Below are 20,823 nucleotides of genomic sequence, written 5' to 3'. Positions count from 1 at the left end.
TCTCTCTCTCTCTCTCTCTCTCTCTCTCTCTCTCTCTCTCTCTCTCTGTGTGTGTGTTAAATATTATCTTGAGTTTTGCTCCAACTGCAATCATTGGCATCGAGGCTAAACGGATAAATATGACACATTGTCCACAGGAAATGTCTCAACCACCCTGCTGTTTAGTTATTGGATACAGTTATGGAACTGGTGGCAAAAACATGTTCAAATGGTCCACCACTTTTAATGGCTGTTCTCCTATCACGCCGCCCGAGCTGCATCATGAAAACCTTTGGTACGTGAAAACTATCACTGGCAATGCCACTTTGTATCCGTCAGTCAAACCTTCGATACTGGCGGTACCTGACCGAGGTCATAATAGTTTTCTTTACATTAAAAACATGTTTGCAGTACAAGTATATTCACATATTGCGTTTGTAAACTTAAGCTTCTGAGAAAAAACATTTTATTGTTTGTCACTTTTCTCTATTCATTTGAATTGTAAATGACACAAAGTACACAGTAGAATTTCGTATTTCTGGCTCTGCACTACTAGTGTGAGTCACTTCACCACCTCCATGTTTATAAGAACAAACAATGATTGGGCTGTTGAGTGCCTTATATTGCTTGCTAAAAATGATTTTAGTGATAATGGAGAACATTACTACATCTCCAAAATTCTTATATGGAGGTATCATGATGTACACAACTTGTATCCAAATTATTGCGCCGGAGTTAAAAATGTTTAACACTTGAGATCTTTTCTTGAGCGCTTCAAAAAGGACATAAACGCCTTTTCTCATGGGCTTGTTGTGTCGACCTCTCCTAGCAGCTGATTCGACAGTATTTTGGCTGCCTTCTCATCATAGACCTATCTGGATCTACAGTATGCATGTACACCAGTTAAATGTTGTCCTCACATGTAAACTTGTTTACCACATACTTCTTGTAGCAGTAGATCTCCACTGGGTCTGAAATGCCATACTCTCTGAGCTTTGGGATCAGTTGGGCACTCTTTTTAACAGCCTGGTCATAGCGCTCACTGCGGGACAGGAAGTTTGGGTCCTCCTCCTTAAAGTCCGGGTCGCTGAGAACCATCGACTCTATAGTGGAAATTAAATCAAATGTATCTTTTGGTTAAACAGCTGCTCAAAGTCCACATTTTGAGACCAAATACATCATACAGTTGCACTCAAAATTATACAACCCCCATTGCAAATTAGATTTATTGGCAAAATGTACAAACTTTCAGCTGTTTTCAATGAACAACTCTAACAACTTGAATAGGTCAACACAACTAAGACTCTCCTAATTCAACACACAATGCCACTTTTAATGACTACTGCAGTCTCAAAATGACTCAACCCCTTCATGGGATGCAATTAAGAGACTCTGAATGTACCCCAGGTATTTGATGTGTTCTATCCCAAACACACCTGATGCAACCAATGAGGCCCTTGATAAGTTGCATCAGGTGTGCTTGAGACAACATCTAATTTACATATGTGCGCTGTTATGAGGGATTCTATTATGGGAATTTAATAATTTTGAGGCTGCAGTAGTCGTTGAAAGTAGAATGTTGTTTGAATTTGGAAAAAACACTTGTAACATTTTTAAATGTGTATACACACCGACACTTTGGTACATTCAAAAATCTCTTTCTTTACAAATATATTAAAATAAATAAATATGGTCTTCATTTGTCCATGAATTGGCATGACCAGATCTGACCAAAGACAGCATTTGTGGTGTCAATCGCAATTAAAATTTAACTTCAAACTCACCAATCTCTCGCCGTCTTTTGGTCTTTTCAGGCCCCCCATCTAAAATGTGGGTCAGTTTCTCGACACCAAAAGTGGCGTTTTTCCGCTCTCTCATAATATCAGGATTCATGGTTCTGTATCTGACTGGATATCTACACTGTAGTGTGAAAAGTATAATAACAAATGTGTTTTATAACCTCCTGCAACCTCAACCTGATGGGTCCCTGGGTTCTCCTCCTCCTCCTGACGCAGCCGCAGGGAGGGGCGGAGACAAGTCATGTGACATATACCCCGGTAGTACCATGATGGGTAACGATAGCGCACAAGACTTCCACACCTCTTCACCACCAACGTAGAGTTGTTCAACTATTTCAGAATTTTCTTTCCAATGACGTTATGCTTCCCGCAGCTGCAGTTTTTCATTTCCCCTGGGAAGTAAGCTCTGGAGCAGTGCGGGAGGGAGAATCAGTGAGGGTATTCGGCAGGTGGGTTTTGTTTCGTACTATAGTTTCGATGCTGTGACTTAAAATAAGATTTCTATTTTTCAACGAGTTTGTTTGTGGTAAAAGTCCATATCTGCGTTATGAGACGATGAATAGTGGCGGAAGTAGCAATCCACGTTTGACAAGTCAAAGTACAATCGTTTTATTTAGATCTGGTTTTATGTGATCTGAATAGAGAAAACGCTGTGCAATAATCCTTTATTGGGTTGTCACAAATTGATGAATAATTTCTCTAAACTGTCTCTTGTGTCTACTTGGTAATCTAGTCCAGGTCTTAATTTGACCTGATTTAATGTGGTGTGGATCAGCCAACATTGCGATCATCCCTTTTTTCCGTTTTCACACATTGAGAATAAAGGTGCCACAGATCTGAGGCTGTATTAAACGGTCCACTCCTGAGACAAATCTAGGTACTTTGAACTAAATCTGGTCTTATGTGCTTTAAATGGAGAAAAAACTAATCATTCTCAGAATATCTTGTCCTGTCTTCAAAATCTACTTAAGAAAAGTTACTGTAAGTACAATAACAGTAAATGTACTGTTTATGCAGCAGTACGGCCCCTGTAATTTTACACATAATATAGTTGAACTATTTATATGATAGCAGTATTTTAATGTTCTAACTGGTCGAACTGGAGCTGATTGTTTCTACTTTGTGGGGTGTAATCTGTAATAATGCAGCATAATATATATAAGATGGTCATGTGTAGTAAATATAGCATCAGATAAATGAATAGGAATACACCTTAAGAAAAGATGAAATTGTTTCATCAAACCTTCCTGTTTTATTTTCCAGACTTGTCTGCTATCAGCCTGAGGAGTCCAGGGCTACGCTGTCAGCTAAGCATGCTTCAAAAGAGCACCACGTGGTGGTTCACACCTTGTTTGTGGAGCCTTTTAACCCAATAATTGGGGCCCAGTACATAGTTCTGGGGGAGATTGAAAATGCTGAGGGTAAGGAAGGATCTGTTGTGGCGTGGGAATGCTGAATCACTTAATATTCTTTGTTTTTCTTGGGTCCACACACTTATCAAAAAATAAATTGACTGGCTACCAGAAAGTAGTATAGTGTGTGTAATTCACCCTTACGTGATTCAGGGTGAAGATATAAAATATTGTATTAAACGGCTATTGGGTTTAACAATAGTTGAAATAGAGCTTGAGGTCAAAGTTCTTTAACCCTTTAAATACGTGTGTGTGCCTCTTTTTAAATTTCACTCTCAGGCCTCTATCGCCTGCCCTTATCTGCATCTTCTCGTCTCGCAGGGGTTGGTGCGATGGTCCGGGCCCGTGTGCTGAACTGCGTTGACGGAGTCAACGTTGCCCTTCTACAGAAAGCCATCAACGAGCAAAGGAGCTTCTTCAGGGAGAGGGAGCACACATGTGACGATGCACAGGCAACCTGATCAGGAGGCTCGATGAGTATCAGGACTGCAGCTCTGCCTGTGAGGCTGTTTGCCATGGTGCGCTGGAGTGATGTTGTGCAAGATTAAAGACTGTTTGGTTGACTGTAAAAGACAGTTGACTATCTTGTCTACGGGTATTTGAAAATTATAGCCACAAATAAATGATTTGTAGTTTTTCTGTGCTGCCATTTTACATGGTGAGAATTACCAGTCTTAACATTGTCATTGTAAGTTTGCGGTCCCATATCATTCAAAAATGCTTAAACGGTTACAATAGATATGTTATGTATGGGTCACATGATATTGATTAAAACCAAACTATGGATATATGAAATGCAAGACTTTTCAGTACTTTGTACCTTGTAGAGATATCCATCATGTCATCTGTTACATGCTTCTATCTGTTTAGCTAGTTTGTTTAGCTGGCATCATTTTTATCATAGAAATAGTTTATGAATCCATGTTAAAATGTAATCTTCAAAGCATCGGCCTCTATCTATTACACGTTACGACCATAAAAGAAATTAAGCACTTTAATGCATGTCTGGTCCATATTTTGTGTTTATATATTCTGTGAACACATGTTTGAATTCAATATGAACAGTAACATCACGGTCTAATTAGTGAGCTATACAGGTCCTGGGCTGCATTCTACAGCAACGGATCCCAACCTTTTGACTTGTGAGACTGTCATAATGTGGACTAGAGCTTACATCATCCGTCTATTAATCGACTGGTCCACCAACCAGGAACAATTTTGATTGTTTAATTATTTTCTTTTTCTTTCAAAAATTATTTCTAGGTTCCATGGGTTATATTTGAAACCAGCATGGTCATGTACACCGGGCAGAGTGGGTGCCCATTATTTGTCATTTGATGTCAGGAAGGATATCGGTGTGTTGAGGAACATACCCTTTTACTCCTGACACACTTGGAATGCCTGACAGGTGCATAAAAAGTGATGATGCTGTTCACTGGGTTCTTAAAATGTGATTGAATCTGATATGTTCTTGAAAGTAAATATTGAGAAGCTTGTAGTGGCCCGTTTGTCTTATTGGAAAAGACTATACAGCTGTGAAAGTGAGGGAATCCATGCTCTTTAACCATTATAATTTAAATTTATTGATATGTGGTAGTTCATTAAGTATCAAACAAGATTGAGTTTAAAGTCAACAGTGTCAACGATAGCCTATGAGTAATACAGAATAAAATCAATAATTGTAAATAGCATTGCACCTTGTCCCAGTGTCCCTAATAAAACAATAATATCAAAGAAACTGCATTTATATTCTGTTTTTAAATTGCATGAAAAAAAACATCTGCCCACATCAGACATGTTTGGTAAACAAAGGCAACACAGCGGCAATTAATTGGCTAGACAGAAAGCTTTGCAGAAGACTTTTCCTGAGTCAAATTGTACATTGTAATTAATGTATGGATTTACCATGATCTAAGTTTTTACCACATTACTCCGCAGACCAGATAACTCCAACTATGTTGTAAACATATCTAGAATCTTGCATATCTAGGAGAGTTGTTACCAGACTCTTTGGAGTGGGTAAGTAGCATTGGTAAGCCTGACACTCGGTCTTTCTTACAGCGATCCAGAGCTTGTTTGTAGCTGATCTTCTCCTTTGTAATGGGGTCTACAATATCCTTGATATAGGTCGACTCGTTCTGCAACTCCCTCATCGCGTTGTCGATCATTTTGGACCCGATGGCGTCAAAGATGCTCACCCTGCGGCCGGTGTTGGGATTGACCAGACCTCCCGTCAGGTGCTGAGCCTCCATGTAGTGAATGGCAGTGTCCTTCGGCATCCAGCCTTTCTGAACAGCTTCTCCCACAGACAAGCTCTCCTTGGTCATGGGGTCTTCAACACCAGTGAAGGCCTTTTGTGCATTGAGTAGCCTCTGGAGTTGATTCTCCTCGATGAGGCCTCTGAGTGCTGCCTTCTGAACTGTGTACCTCTGGTTGTTGCTGATATCAATGATGCTGCCTGTTGATGCCTGAGCCTCCAGAAGTTTTTGGGCGGTGGTCTGGTCGATCAGTTTACGCGAGGTGGCGTTGCGTATTGTATAGCAGGAGTCAGTGTCTGTATCCATTATTCCAGCAATTGGGAAGATTTCTTTGGCAGTGGAGAGCTCTGAAAAGGCTTGGTTTAGTGTGGTGGACTTGTGGATTGCAGGGGCGTCATTAGGCCTATTTTAGGGGGGCTGAAGCTGGTTTGTATGTTTTCTCCCCCTTCAAATTACAATCAAATAGCCTATCGTCATACTTAACGATATAAGGTTGACACTGTCAGGTCCATTCTCCATCCATTGTGTGCGGTCCCTTTAAGAATTAGGATTTGGGAGTGACGCGGATATGAAAGCTAGTTTATCCGTCTTTCCTTTACAAGCAGGAAAATTATTTCTCTCTTTATTTAAGAAAAGTTCATATTTGTGTTGTCAAATTTCACGATGCCCCTGAAATTCTGTCTCTTGTGTTATATACTGAATGCAAGCAAAACTACAGAGCAAAATCACACTCTTTCTGATTGAACCAATCTATGAACTGTCTGAAACAATGGATATCCACGGCTCCAAAAAAAATTGCCGCAAACATACCACTCCCCTTGGGGCTAAGCCCCCCCTTTCTTTGAATCCTAGAAACGCCCCTGTTGGATTGAGTTGAGCTTCTTATTGTCACCCGCAACCAGCAAGGCAAACTCCGAGATGGGAATCTTGCCTGCTTTGTACTGTTGTAGATCATACTCTGTCAGCCGGCCATCTCTCAGGGCATCTTTGATGGAGTACTGCTTTCCACTCTTGCGATCCTGCAGTACAGATGTCTCTCCATCGGGTCCCAGGGAAGTAATCTCCTCCCAGTCACACTCGAGCTCCTGCAGATGAACGTACTGTTGACGATCAATCAGGCCCTGCGTGTAGGCATCGTACGGGGACATGTCTTTGCCTGTATCTGGATCCAAAATGGTGATTTTGGTGGAGACATTGGTCTCTTTGGTCCTTGTCTCTGCATGCTCCTCTTTGTGCACGTTCATTAGAAGCTCCCGGATGGTGCTGTCTCGCTGATGGATCTTTTCTTTTTCGTCCAGGATCTCATTCTCCAGGCGCTGAGTATCAGACCCCATCATCATGCTCTTCTTCCTGCTCTTCTGCGTTCTCTCGCTCATCAGCCTGCTCTGCTGCTGGAAAGAAAGGCCGATGTCGTGTTTCGAGGCCTCAAGTGTCCTGAGCTCTCGGGTGAGGTTGTCCCTCTCCCTCTGTAAGTCATCTTTTTTCAAATTCAGGGTATTCTCCTCTCTTGAAGAGCTGGATTTGTTGGCCATCAGAAAGTTTATTTTATCACTGAGACGTCTGATTTCAACTTCCATGTCCTGTCTGGTAAATTTGTGCTGAGTCACCTGTTCCCTCAGGCGATCCCTCTCGGCTTCGACGGCCTGGTCTTTCTCAACGCGGACAATCTCTTTGTACACCGTCCTCTCACCAGACTTCTCCCTCTGTAGAATCTCAAGCTTTAGGGTGATGTTACGGATGTCTCTCTGGAAACGCAATATATCGTTGGTTTCCTTGTCCATGTCTGACCGAAGGCCCGTTGTCATCCTCTCCAGTTTTGGGTCTCTTTCAACCTTCAGTACCTCCTCGACAATAATACTTTCCTCAACAGGAGGTGGGGCATTTTCCAGCTGTGTGATGCGCAGACGGATCTCTCTGAGTTCAAACTCGGCTTGAATCCTCTTTTGGTGCTCATCACTCTCCCTGAGGATCCTCTCTTTGTCTTCCACCTTTGTTCTTAGCTGCTGCAACTCTAGATCTAGCTGACGGCGGGTCTGTACTTCTTCATCCAGGTTCCTGCCGAGCTTCTCATGCTCAATCTGCTGCCTTGGGTCCTTCTGTAAACGCAAAACATCCTGCACAACCACTTTCTCCTCAGGCTTCTGCCTCTCCAACAGGATGTAGTTGTTTTGAAGGTCAAACACCATCTCTTCAGTTTTGCGCCGCAGCTGTGCCTCCTCCCGCACATCTCTTCTCAAACGGTCAGCTTCTTTCTCCATTAGAGGATCAGGCTCGTACTTGATGACCTCTCTGGTGAGGACTTTTGTCTCGATCTTGGACTTCTCAGCCTTCCATTCATCTCTATCTTTCTTGAGCAGTATCACCTGGTCGTGGAGGGAGTTGTAGGTGGTGCGTAAATGGTTCCCCTGTTCATTTAGCCTCCGAATCTCTCTCTCATTTTCAGGGCTCATTTCCTCCTTAACCACCTCTTGGAGAACTTCCTTCATCTCCACCTTGGGCTTCTCAGAGCGAAGGATAGTCACATCAGTGGTGACCTGGGTGATCTCCCTCTCCATATCAGAGCGCTGCTTGCTGAAGTCTTGTATGTCTTTCCTGAGCCGCATTATCTCCGCCTCTGTGTTGGGGTCTATCCGGTAGATCTCATTGACGATTTCGTTCACCTCAACTTTTGGCCTCCAGCCTTGAACTTCTTGGTAGCGACTGTGGAGCGCCATCACCTCTGTGGACAAGGAGTTGTTTTCAATCCTCTCTTCATCCAAGCTTGTTCGAATCCTCTTAGATTCGGTGATGAGCTCAGGGTCTTGCTCAATCCTTTTCAATTCCTTTGTGATGACCTTCGGTTTAATGTTAGGAATCAGTCTCTCAAGTGCATTAATCTGGCTCCTCGTCTGGAAGATTTCATCATTAATGAGCTTGATCTTGTTGCTTTCATCAGAAATTTCCGTCTCAAATGTCCGCACCGCTCTCAACATCTCCGGATCCTGTTCCACTTTCAGCACTTCCTTCTTAACCACCCTCTCTTTGATGGTCGGTTTCTTCTGCTGAAGAATCGTGACTTCTGTCCTCATCTGGATGTGTTCCCCATCTCTCACTCGAACTTCATCTCTCATCCTCGCCATCTCGTCTCTCAGTTTAGCGGCCTCTACGTCCAGCTGAGGATCTCTCTCAAACTCGGTCACCTCTCTGGTCAACAGTTTGGGTGGCATGCTTTTGAGAGTTTCCTCCAGGATAATGATTTTCTTGTTGAACACCTCAACCTCAGTGTGGGTGGTGCTACGACTCAGGGACTCTTCATGGAGTATTCTCTTCAGATCAGACAAATCGGTTTCCAGTTTTGGGTCGCGGTAATACTGCAGTACTTCTTTCTCCTCAACACGCTCCACTCCTCTGCGACTCTTCAGCGACACCAACCTGTCATTAAAGGTTCTCAGGTCTGCCTCGGCATGAACTTTCCTCTCCTTCTCTTCGTCCAGCTCTTTAAACAGACCGTCCAGCTCAAAAGCACTATTTTGCTGGCTTTCAAGCTGCACTTGTTGATGTGCCACAAGGTGGACTTTCTCTTCATTCTGCAGCAGGAAAAGCAAATTAGTTGGATAGCAATTAGTTGACAAACGATTTGTTTTGCGATGTAGCTTTAAGTAGTTTTATAGAAAACATGTTTTGTACTGAAAAGGTGACCTGCTTTCTTACTTGTGAAATGAGATTCTTTGCCAAGCCCATCTGTTTTTGGCGTTGGGTGTTTTCAGCTGTTGCTTCAGTGTATCGGTTGACCAGATCCTTTTCCTGCAATAAACAAGAGAGACAGCAAACCATCAGCCACCTTGATCTTCTAATGAATGTAACAAATTTACATTAATTTAATGAGTTTAAATGTTACCTGTCTCTGAACACCATCAGCCAGTGTCATCATAGCAGGTTTCTTGGCAACAGTGGCTCCAGCGTTCTCTAGTGTACTGTTGTATTTGTCAACGTTGACCTCGTAATCCTGCACAGACATGAGAATCAGGCTTAGAGCACAAAGTCATTCTCAGTCACAAAGTCAAGTACGCTTGTTTTCCCAGTAGTGGACTATTTGCAATTTATTTTTTAATTGAAAGACCATGAATTAGAAAGTTGATACAATTACGTCATCACTGATGGTAACAATTGGGATGTTTTAGTTTCCTATCACCAATTCAGTCCCTTGCTAACATTTTACAGCATTGTGTTACAATTCATTTGATTCTTACATTGAGGAGACTCTGCAGGTCTTGAGACAGGTCCGTCACTCTGTCCATGTCATCTCCCTTCCTCTTCAGGTCATCGATCACCCTCTGTGGTGAAAAGTTTAACAGACGTTAATCACTGTGAGTTATTTATATCATCTATCATTTACTTATAGCTGATTTTTCAGATTTGCATGGAGAGAAGCATGTGTGTAAATAAATATCAGCCTCACCTCTTGGGAGCTCTCCCTGGCAGTAACCTGAGACAGATCATCATTGCAGTTTATCGTGTTTTGCGGCAGGTGATCCAGGAAGGACTTCAGGGATTGGGACGTACTCTGAAACTCCTGGTTCTTGGTTCCAGCTTCTTGTAAGATGTTTTCTCTGGGAGAATTCATCAATATGACAGAAAATTAAACAATTGACTTTGTAAAAGCTCTGTTTTTTGTTTTCTTTTGTGCCTTTTCCTTAAAACATATTTTTATCTGAGGTGTAATTAGCTTAAACCTTTGCCTGATCATATTAATGTATCTGCTTTCTGTGTGTAGTTTTAATATAATGAAAAACAATGTGAAACAAGTAAAGTTGTATACACTATTATACTGCACACAAACTCATCAAAGTAAAGGATTTCACAAAATCAAGCAAAGATTAGAAGGAAAAAAAATTTGGCAAACAGCTAACGGAACTACCAGTGCACACACTGCTGTACCTTTCCTTCAGCTGGTTGTCCAAGTTGGCGTAGCGGGTCTGCAGCTGCTTGACCTCTGTTCTCTGGCGCCGGATGTCAGGGCAGTACTCCTGATAGCCCTGCTGCAGAGAGCTGCACAGCTGCTCCGTGGTCTCCAGATCCTGACTCAGCTTTTTCACGTCGTCCTGAGCCGCCGTCACAGACTTTCGCTGGTACTGAATACGGCAAAGGAGACACGCAATTTATAATCAGTCAACTCTAAGTTGAACCAATGAGAAAAAGAACCACCTTTTATGTGAAAGAGGTAAGATTTCCTCACCCGAATGTCCTCAGCGCGGGCTTGGATTGCATTTGGCACTTCAGGGATTGGACCATCGTCACTCAGATTTTTCTCAAACCCAGAGACGAGGCCGTCTACATGCTTAATCTGACTCTCCAGGTTGAGAGAAGCATTAGCTCTGAAAAAAAAGGATGAATGCATTGATAAGTGTCGGACTACTGAGATTATCTGTTACGGTAGCACAGCTCGACAAAGACAGACAGATGTACATCTATAAAAATATGACTGGTGTTAATGGTTTTTTTTTATCATTTATTGAGGGAAAAGTTTGAACTTGCAGTTTTTAAACAGGGATAAAACCAGATTTTTGTTGAAGACAAATCCCTTCCACGTGTCACATGCAACTTCCCAATCAAAACATACACTTACTTCTTGGTGTAGAGGTCAGCGAGTGCTGCGATGCTGTTGTGCTTGTTGTTGGCATCGCTCAGCTTGAGTGGCAGTGCAGAGGAGGTACTGTTGGCATCTTTGGACAGCAGGGGTTGCAGGTCAGCCTGAGCTGCCTGCTTCTGCTGCTCCAGAGCCTTCAGAGTCCCGGCAGTTTCCTATCAGGGACAAATGTAGATGCTTTAGATACTTGCACTCATAAACTGTAGGGCAGTCATCACATATCAGACATCAAATCCTCCAGAGAATAAAGGCAGAAACATGCTAACGGTAACGATCTTGGCTCCAGTGAATAAGGATAACATTGGTTGTCTGTGACTTCAGTCCTCTCACCTCCTGTTCCCTCAGCCTCTTGGCCAGATCTCCGGCCGGGTCGCTGCGGTTCAGCGGGGCTCGCAGGCGGCTCAGCATGCTCTCCTCAGCGCTGGCCAGGTCACCGTCCAGCTTGTCCAGCTGCTGAGACAGGGCTTTCACTTTTGGATCCAGCGGGGCAGAAGACACTGGGACTGAAAGAGGAAACAGGGACGTTTATTAGTTGCCTTGTCTGATTGTGGCCTTGAGATAAAAATGTGCAACTATTTGTGCAATTGGTGTTAAATCATCATCATGGTTTAAAGAAGCATTGATGCCTCATAATGAGACTATTTAACTGATAGACAATGACCTGATTTTTGGGACCTGGAGACCTCGGATTTGTGATTCTTCAGCGATGCCGCCAGACTAGCTCTTCTTTTCTTGATGTCTGACAGTTCCCTACCCAACCTAATGAATTGGAAAAAGGTGAATAGACACAGTATTATTGACTGATATCTTTGCATTGTTTTGTTGTAGCTGCATAATAATACAAGCCTGCATTACTTACAGGTCCACTTTGTCGATGGCCTCTGGATCAGGTGGAGGGATCTGGAAGCAAACTCCCGGGAATTTTTTTGTTGCCCCATTAGTGGAGGTTAAGGCCCAGTTCTCGTCTGAGTTTGATTTCAGGGTGAACTTCTCGCCTCTTTCCAGAGAATCCTGGATGGTGATAATAAACGAAACACACACGCAAAAGGTTTAGACAGGAAACATGAATTGAACCATCTCAGCTGTGGATATTTGACAGTTTCTGCCGGTTGAGGAGCTCCACCTTATCTGTCTCCCAGTCACACAGGGACTCCACAGTGATGGGTCTGCTGGGGGTGATGCGTCGCAGCTTCAGAGGAGCGATGGTAGTGCTGCGTCTCCTCAGGTCGGCCAGCTGCTGTTCACTGTTCTGTACGGCCTTCTCCTCGGCCTGGTGGGAAACAGTATCTTATCAATACTCATCTCCTGGTAGAGTGTCCAAAATGTTTAAATCTTTTTGTTAGTGTGAACTGTGGGAAAAAAACTAACTGAGCTGGACTTCTTTTACCTCTTTTAAATTGAGGGGAAGGTGTGAGATTCACAGCTAAATAAAAGCAAACAGTATCCAAGCCTTTATAAAAAATATTTAAAAATACAAAAAGAAAGAATGTGGCTTTAATTATTGATGGATGTGTACTGTAGTATTTGTGCATATTTGTATACCTACTTTGTACCTTAAGAAGGTAGGTATACAAATGTCTAACATACAATAATAAAGAAATAGATAATTCTTCCAATGTGTTGTTTTTCAGTTCTTCATATAACATTCACAATAAGAGAAGTGGGTGCTACAGTGTTTTTTTTTTATCCCACAGGGAGGTGCAAGTTGAATTTGTTATGTGCATGGACTTGCAGTCCTTGATTCTGTCTCTAAAAGCTGTTCTGTACCTCGAGCTGCATCAATGTCTCCGAGTTGCTCTTCTTGCTGATGGAATTGGGGTCCAGGCTCTTGTTGAGTTTGGACAGCGTCTCTGACAGCTGCTCAGTCTCCATTTGGTACTGTAAAAATAGCACAAATGCATATTTCTTCTGTTAAAAACCTGAATGGGTCACCATTAATGTCTTCTCACACAAACGTGACTCAAACGCAGATCATCATAATGACAAATTGTGGTGTACGGTGTTCCCATATTTACCCTTTTGTATTCCTCCAAACTGTCCAGGTGTGTCTCTTGACAAATGCAGAGATTGAGGAATTTCTGCCACTCGTTTCGAACAGCGTCTCTCTGAGCCTGGAGATGGGACGTGATATTATGAGTTATCCTAACATGCATTTCAGTGGCATTAAAAATGAGTTTAAAGGTTAGAAATTTAAAGACTTTTTGGCCTTCAAAGTGTCGCCTTTGCTTGGAAAGCTGTGCCTTCTGGGTAATGAGACCTACTTGTATAGTGTCACTGGCTGGGTGCTTCAGTCCAATGAGTCTTTCTCCTTCGTCCTGGAGTCTGTTCACCTCGCTCTCGTGGGACAGCAGGCTGTTGTTCTTGAAGTTCTGATTGAGGTATAATTAGTGTTGTTATTAAGCTGTCCAGTTATCCAAATACAGAAGAACTAACTCAGTTTGGATTACTCACACACAAGCAACGTCATCAAATTAATGAGGCCGTTAATGGTTCACTGACCTCGTACTGCCTGCGGACATCAGGTGGGTCCACCATGCGGTCACTCCAGTCCTGTTTTTTGATCTTATCTTCCTCTTCTCCCAGGAAGACCAGTTCTTTGTTGCTGCCGTGCATGTATTCGTACAGGCTGTTCAGATAGTGGCGACGCCACTTGGAGTTGTCCTGAGGCGAAATTAAATGACACTCAATTAAACCTGAGAAGCTCTGAGTGTATAAACATGTGTCTTAAAGGTCAAAAAGGAAATAGTATATGTGTTGTGACTTTAAAGAGAAAAGTGATGAGACATTTCTCAAAATCACTCAAATAGATGTTCACTCATTGTCTTTATAGTCAACTCAAATATATATAACAGAAATGTGGCTTTTACAACAACACTACTCACCAGTAGATTGGTGTACTGCTTCTTCAGCTCAACATATTTCTCCTATAAAAACAAGACAACAACAAACCTCATGAGCTGCTGAAAAACCATGTTTCATTGAGATGAAAGAAGGCAACACATTAAAGGATTTAGATCAGCTGCTGTGGTGAATGCAGAGCGCTCAAAAATCAAGTGAAGACACCCAGAATATTTTTATATATGTTGACCTTGCTGCCTGCCGAGCTGACGCAGAGCTGCGAGTTGTAGGCCTCGACCTCTTTGTGCAGGATGTTGTGAAAAGCGACCTGCTTCTCCAAGTCTGCCATGGTGGGGCCGTACTCCTCCGCGTTCACCAGTTTCTGAGAGCACACGGGAGGAAGACAGTTAATGACGTGTGGACACAAATAACTACCAGGCCTAACAGGCTCAACACTCTTTAGTTGGTTGTGTAATTTATCTCGCTCAGCTCAACACTTTTATGTTACAACAAGTTTAAAGGATTTGTTTTGTTCAGTGTTATTGTACGCACTTGCTTCTCATTGAAAACAGGCGCCCAGTCGATTCTGGGCATCCGCGACACGTCGTCAACCTGCTCGAAGATGTCTCGGTAAAAGGCGCAGTCCTGCAACCAGCGCTCGTGGAGGTGGAGGACACTGGAGTCATCAGAGGGCAGAAGAGATGCAAAGAAACAAAGAAGTTTGTGTTTATTGAGACCTATAGTCTAAATTACACTGTGAAGTAATGATACGAATAAATGCAGACTAAATAAAACCAAATTCTTTCACAATAACAGTTGATCTACAAATGAAAATAAAGAGGAACTTTGCCAGTTTAATGGACAAAGACCGCCAGTCTCTTAAAGCAAGTTTATCAGATTTTATTTTATCATGCACCGATCAACTTTGCTTCCTTAACATGCCTTCTCTCAGACTAGTGGAAAGAAAACATCCAAAATACACATTTAGCTGTTTATTTTACTACTTTGTCTACCTGCGTCTGTAGGTTTTTCCTAAATTCACCAAAGGTGTGCGTTAGATACTACCTCACTTACATATTTAAGGAAAATTTTTAATGCAAAAAGTAATTGTCTTAATGCAAGTAATCAACTGGGGAAATTTCATGGTAACATCTTTTAGTGACATTATTTGCTCTAATGACCTGTAGTGTCTCCCCTTAAACCTTCAGTAAAGGTCTGCGGCAGCGCCACACTTTGGGCAGCAATGTTGTGATTGTATGTTGTATCTATTCTCTCACTCTACTCACTCGCTCTCTATCTCTCGGGCCTGTGGATGTTGGGCCTTCTTGGCTTTGTCGACGTCCAGGAAGAGGTCCTTCAGCAGGCCCTCGGCCTCGCCCAGCCTTTCGGATATCTCAGTCTGGTGCTGACAGGGCAGCTCTTTCTTGTCATTCTCAGCATCCTGGTGGAAGTAGACAACAGTTATTTCATTAAGGGAGGGCTGCCGGTAAAAGTGATTTGTTTGTGTTCGTCTTTCAGTGCGTGTTCTCACCACAGCCAGCAGTTCCTCGGACTTGAGGATGTCTTTCTCCACTGTGTCGGCATTCTTTTGCATCTGGGCGACCAGCAAGGCAATGCTGCTGGCCTTGGCCCTGCAGGGTGAGGAGGAGGAGGAGGAGGAGGAGGGGGAAACAGATCAGATGGTGCATTACCGAGATTGAGCTCAGCATTTCAACTCTCATGCTCCACAATCCCCCCCTCTGAGAGACTCACCAGTAGAGAGGATGTCTTTCAGTTTGTCTTTTGGGGCTCTCAGTGAATAGTCTAATTGATCATAAATATTGACGACAAAACAGCTTCCGAATTTAAATGGCCTTCAGGTAGAGACACAACTTAAAGACTGTGATAAGAACAAGGAAACATGTTCCCAATAAGCTCGACAACGTTTCCAATGTTTATACTCAGAAACTATTAAAAACCCAATGAACTACTTTTAGGGAGTGTCTGGGTTCCTTAATTTGATATTATATAGCTTAGTTAGGGAGAAAGAGCGGACATTTCTAATAATATTTTCTCATACCATCAAAGATACATTTTCAAGAACAGAAGTAAAACTGGTTTATATTTTTTTCAACCTCTTTTAATATGAACTAAAGAGCCCAGACATGTTGAAAGACAATAAGGTTTAAGGACATATAAGATCTCCACTATGACAAATCTGCACTGGCAAAGTTCTCTTTTTATTTGTTTCACTCTTTTGTGTTATCTGACTGATGCCTGTTTATCAAGACCAAACCTAACCCAACAAATCACGCACGCTGATAACGAAAGATGAACTATACCCATAATTCTAAATTAATTTCTAGAAACAAGAGGTCTATGTGTGATGTGGAGTATATTAGAATAAATATAACACATGATGATGATTCCAATCCAGTGGATGCAAATTAAATTAAATCAAATCATCTGCAAACTGGTGAGAAATACAATGAGATTAAACAAGAGGCGACATTAGAGGAGCTTTACAAACTGTTGATTGTGGTGAACTTTGTGGTTTTCTCCGTCCACTCACTCACAGTAAATCAAGTTATCAACTTGCATCCCATTTAATGAGCAACTTGCAGGATGAATGCATTACTGTATTTAATGCTTTAGGTGTCCAAAGGTCCAGTGTCTCCATTTAAAACTGCCTTACAAAAAAAACATGTCACTGTACCGTGATTATAGAAATATATTTTTCATATTGTTTTTACCACACATTCATTCACCTGCTAGTTGCTCTTTAGCACCAGTTGTGGCTTTTGTAAAATACCCTTTAACTCTGAGAAAAATCCTCACAACATGCATCATTACACTCTAAAGTCAGTTTCATCTGCACAAAAAACCCACAAACATCTCTCCACCGACCTATCGCAAATCATTTAACATGTTAAAATTTTCTTCCCGAGAGTTTATGCTACAGGGCTGAATTTACAACCTGCCAGGACTTCATTCATGCAATAAAATCTCTGAAATAATGCTGATGTGTAACACCGACCCAAAGAATGTTGGCAAGGACCTCGCTGGTTAATTGACCCTCATACCAAAGCTATACCTCAAAGTACAATGTCATGTCTCTCTGACAGATGCAAGCAAATGTCATATAAGGTAGATTTGGCCTAAATGGAGCGACAGAGGAATGCAGAGTTCCTCTTCCTGCACTGACTCACTGAGCTGCAAGCTGATCTGGTTCTGCGGCTGCTTTAACAATGGCCTCCCTATACCTGCTCACTCAGCAGGAGAGACAGGTATGTGCCGCGCGCACACACACACACACACACACACACACACACACACACACACACACACATTTCATCCAAATGAATACTTGTGCTATTGTTTAAACCTCCTAATCACTGAGATGTTGCTTTCTCTGCTGGCAAACAAATAAACAAATTAAAGAAAGAGACAATGAGGACAAGGACTGATATGAGTCAGCAGACCATGGATTAATGGAGAGGTGTGATACTATGATATACATGCTTTTATACCACCTGTTCTTTCTTGGGGTGTCTTTGATTCTTTTAAAGCAAAACAAAGAAAAGAAAGAAACAAAACTCTGTCATTAAATTTGAGGTCTGTCCCTTTTCCTGCTGTGAGAAACAATATGAATAAAATAAAGGCGGTTTATTCTGATGAGGTAAAATAATAGTGACACAAGGTTCATTACACCTCTCTGTTACATCTAGTGGGTGTGAGGGAGGGGAGGTTGTGGAGGACATGAGTTGTTTAACATTAACGATGGTCAAGGAGCTGAATGATGGGGACACGTGTGTCTGCGTCAGCACACTTCCTCTGTGTGCTTCCTTTGAATACAGTAGAGCCTTGTTTACTCAAACCCTTGTGTGAGTTTTAAAAGTGAACACTTCTGTCAACAAGCACAAGTTTTGTGTTTAGTGAGCTAAATGGCAACTTCCGATGACAAAGAATACACTAAAATATAGATAATATAGTGAGTTAAAAATGACTTAATGAGTGTATGGTTGCATACATGAATGGCGAGCAGGTACGGCTCATTTGGCAAAACTGGATAACCCGCATCAATTAGAAGGGCTTGCCTGCATTTTCTGAATTAGTTGGAAGATCACAAAATGTGCACCACAAAACACTCCCTTATTTAATTATAACTTGTAAATCACCTCCCAGCTCCCAGTTTTAGATAATGAAATTCAGTTGTGTTGAATTTTGGGGCTCAAAGCGGTTGAAAGCAGCACAAAGCTGGAGATATTCTCAGCAGGTTCAGCACCAATCACAGCACAAAGAGGAATTTAACTTTATTGGAATAAGTTCATTAAAAGCTCCGCTCTGCCCGTTGACTATCCACAAAGACAACAGTTGACCTTAAATGCTGACAGTCCTCAGCAGCGTAGACACTTCTGCTGGTATGAAACCAAAGAAAAGAATTATTGATTCATCTCTCAGCTCAGTCTGACAATCTATTTGTCGATGGATAGAAAATGAATCAACAACAAGTTTGATTATCGATTAATAATCAAAGTCATGTAAAGATGGGAAATATTTGCTGGATTTGCTGTGTTTCTCTGTTTTCTATCATTTCAATTGGAATAAAAAATAAATATCTATGGGCTGTTGGTCAGACAAAACAAACAAAACGTGGGCTCTGGGAGATTGTGCTGTGGACTTGCGGACAATTCATAAACCAAATTAGGAATCAAAAATTTGAAAAAACAAAATATGACTCAACAATAATAATAATCCTTAGTCGCAGCCCTTTTCATCACTGTCTTCATTGATTTAATTGCTGATTGGAACCTCTTCAGGGCTGAATGGAGTGAGCAACATGTCCTCTGTCATAAAGTACAGTTGGGAACCAACGCCCTCATGAGAGAAAGAAACCAGCTGAGCAGTAGAGACTGCCCAGCCCTCACACATCGGCAGTCACACAACATGTCCAGGGTATAGAAGGAAGGCGAAACCACCTGCCTGTGAAACCACGTCAGTATTGTGACATCAAACAGGGACAAAAAAGGTGGAATGTTTGAATCATTTTGGCAGCTGAATGTGTCTCTCTCTCCGTCGTCTGACAAACTGATGGTCTTGTCACACACTGTGTATTTAAAAGTGCATTAAAAGCCATTATGTCAATAAATCTCGTGTTTTTTGAGACTACAAATACAACCTGTTCTCATCATTACTAAGAGAAGTACAGGACAGAGTGAAATTGTCTTCTCTTCACCTGCAGTGAGATCAGCAACTTTCTTTTGACGCTTTACAATGAATGAACATTTGTCTCCTTACTGTCTATATCTCCTTACGTTTGATACATGAAAGGGACATTTCACATCAAATTAAGCTTTTTTTTTTTTAACAACTTTTCTTCATCAAGTTGCCACCAGCCTTCTTCCTCCACCCAACAATTTTATGACATGTACTGTGTGAGCGACACATATTTTTCTACGTCTTAAACAGCAGCCAGACACAAGAAAAGCCACATCACACACACTTCTCAGAGGATAGAGATTTTTTTTTTCCCATTGAAATATGATCACCAGCAACAATGTTTTGCTACCCGCCTCGAGTGTAAGTCTCGACTCCGATTTGGTGAAAACACACCCATGCAGATTGAAAAGAGCTGATGACATTTGTTCTCTCTGTGATTTCCACCTCCAGTTATTTTCCCGAGTTCCACCTCTTGTCTTTAAGCACACTGTCCCACCTCATGTTTACAAAGTAAACCTGACCCCAGGGCCCTGCAAACAGCCTGTCAAACATCTCGTGAAGCTTTCTCCATCACTGAGGATTAACCTTGGCTTAACACAGCACTTGAATTCAGTGGAGAAACTGCCTGAGCAAACTTTCAACGCAGCCATAATGCAAAAGGAGGGCAACGCTGAGAGGGAAAGAGGACAACGGCACGCACAGGAAACATGACACAGTTTTTGGGCTGGGGAAGAACAGGAGGAGGGGTGACATGACCGAGATACAGTGCCACCACACATACATTAATGCGTGCATTACATTCATAAAGTCTTCTGGGGAAAAAAACTCACTTGCTTAGCTTGCTCGAGCCCTTGAGCGTACTGTCCTTACTCTCCTTTTTCTTAAACATCCTGGAGGTTGTGTGGGGTCAGGCAAACAAAAATCTCTCTCTCTCTCCTTTACTCCTTCTTCGTCCTTGTCTTCGTCACCCTGTGGCTCCCACTCTTCTCTCCTCTCTCTTTGGTTCCTCTCAAACACACACACACACACACACTCACGTCAGAGCAGGGTTTGACGATGGCAGCTCCTCCCAGACAGGTTAGCAGGTGTGTCACCACCCAGACATCCACCTTGCAGAGGAAGACTGGACCGACCTGTTCCCTGCACTCTCTACCATTCCTCCCACCCTCAGCCCTGCCCTTCCTTTTCATCTGGGCTCTGACACACTCTCAGATCTCTCACAGGGAGCAGGGCCCCATTAATTACCATTAATACATATCTCTTGGAGTCTTTCTCTCTCTCCTCATTTCCTGTCACATCTCTTTCACCAGGTAGCCCGCCACCATCTTGGTTTTTTGCAACCAGAAGTGACATGAGAGGGTGGAGCTATAAGCACAACCCAATGCTGTATAAGACATTTTTAGGTGACCAAAAATGTTGCAATTAACTTTCATAAAATGAAAACTGTGAAAGGGTTAAAGTTAAAAAAACCCAGATAACTCTGAGTATCAATCACAAGGTAGCCACACCTTAAAGCATACCCTGCTTTATGGTCTATTTTACTCTAAATGGACCAGAATGTACTGAATGCACATCATGCTGTATTGAAGAAGACTTAAAACTAGCAATTGAGACCATAAACTCACGTTTATAATGTTGACTAATTTAATAAATCAAGTCAGGAGTAGGGCCATTTTCTCATAGACTTCTATACAATCAGACTTCTTTTTGCA

General features: G+C 42.2%; 3 protein-coding genes across 4 annotated transcripts in view; 1 reads left to right on the top strand and 2 right to left on the bottom strand.

Moving 5' to 3' along the window:
- The window catches only part of LOC116398348 (peroxisomal acyl-coenzyme A oxidase 1-like), a 3,432-nt gene extending 1,495 nt beyond the window's left edge, over window positions 1-1,937 (bottom strand). Inside the window, exons 1-2 of the mRNA XM_031874574.1 lie at window positions 1,764-1,937; window positions 923-1,082 (exon numbers count right to left, since the gene is read on the bottom strand). Of these exons, the coding sequence (XP_031730434.1) occupies window positions 923-1,082; window positions 1,764-1,872 (269 nt within the window). The 5' untranslated portion in view covers window positions 1,873-1,937. The remainder of the gene's footprint in view (window positions 1-922; window positions 1,083-1,763) is intronic.
- Window positions 1,938-2,038: 101 nt separating this feature from the next.
- On the top strand, window positions 2,039-5,127 carry ten1 (TEN1 subunit of CST complex). Of its 2 annotated transcripts, none has more exons than XM_031874630.1 (3): window positions 2,039-2,227; window positions 3,042-3,199; window positions 3,512-5,127. In XM_031874630.1, exons 1-3 carry the CDS (start codon window positions 2,139-2,141, stop codon window positions 3,649-3,651), a joined length of 387 nt encoding a protein of 128 aa, XP_031730490.1. In that variant the 5' UTR covers window positions 2,039-2,138; the 3' UTR covers window positions 3,652-5,127. The 2 variants fall into 2 exon arrangements, with proteins under 2 accessions (XP_031730490.1, XP_031730489.1); XM_031874629.1 differs by having other exon boundaries at window positions 3,470-5,127.
- On the bottom strand, window positions 4,750-20,112 carry evpla (envoplakin a). Its single transcript, XM_031874631.1, has 23 exons — window positions 19,942-20,112; window positions 15,444-15,543; window positions 15,199-15,353; window positions 14,465-14,588; window positions 14,163-14,294; window positions 13,957-13,998; window positions 13,574-13,735; window positions 13,336-13,443; window positions 13,090-13,185; window positions 12,842-12,952; window positions 12,198-12,344; window positions 11,934-12,085; window positions 11,736-11,833; window positions 11,405-11,577; window positions 11,054-11,229; window positions 10,664-10,802; window positions 10,366-10,559; window positions 9,887-10,037; window positions 9,678-9,761; window positions 9,326-9,433; window positions 9,139-9,231; window positions 6,328-9,014; window positions 4,750-5,851 (listed from the first exon to the last, which is right to left on the bottom strand). The coding sequence occupies exons 1-23, from the start codon at window positions 19,998-20,000 to the stop codon at window positions 5,161-5,163; spliced, it is 5,982 nt and encodes a 1,993-aa protein (XP_031730491.1). The 5' UTR covers window positions 20,001-20,112; the 3' UTR covers window positions 4,750-5,160.
- Window positions 20,113-20,823: the final 711 nt, after the last annotated feature.

This window comes from Anarrhichthys ocellatus, unplaced genomic scaffold, assembly GCF_004355925.1.
Source record: "Anarrhichthys ocellatus isolate YVR2014 unplaced genomic scaffold, GSC_Weel_1.0 scaffold83, whole genome shotgun sequence".
NCBI lineage: Eukaryota > Metazoa > Chordata > Actinopteri > Perciformes > Anarhichadidae > Anarrhichthys > Anarrhichthys ocellatus.
This window is presented reverse-complemented; position numbering and strand designations above follow the sequence as displayed.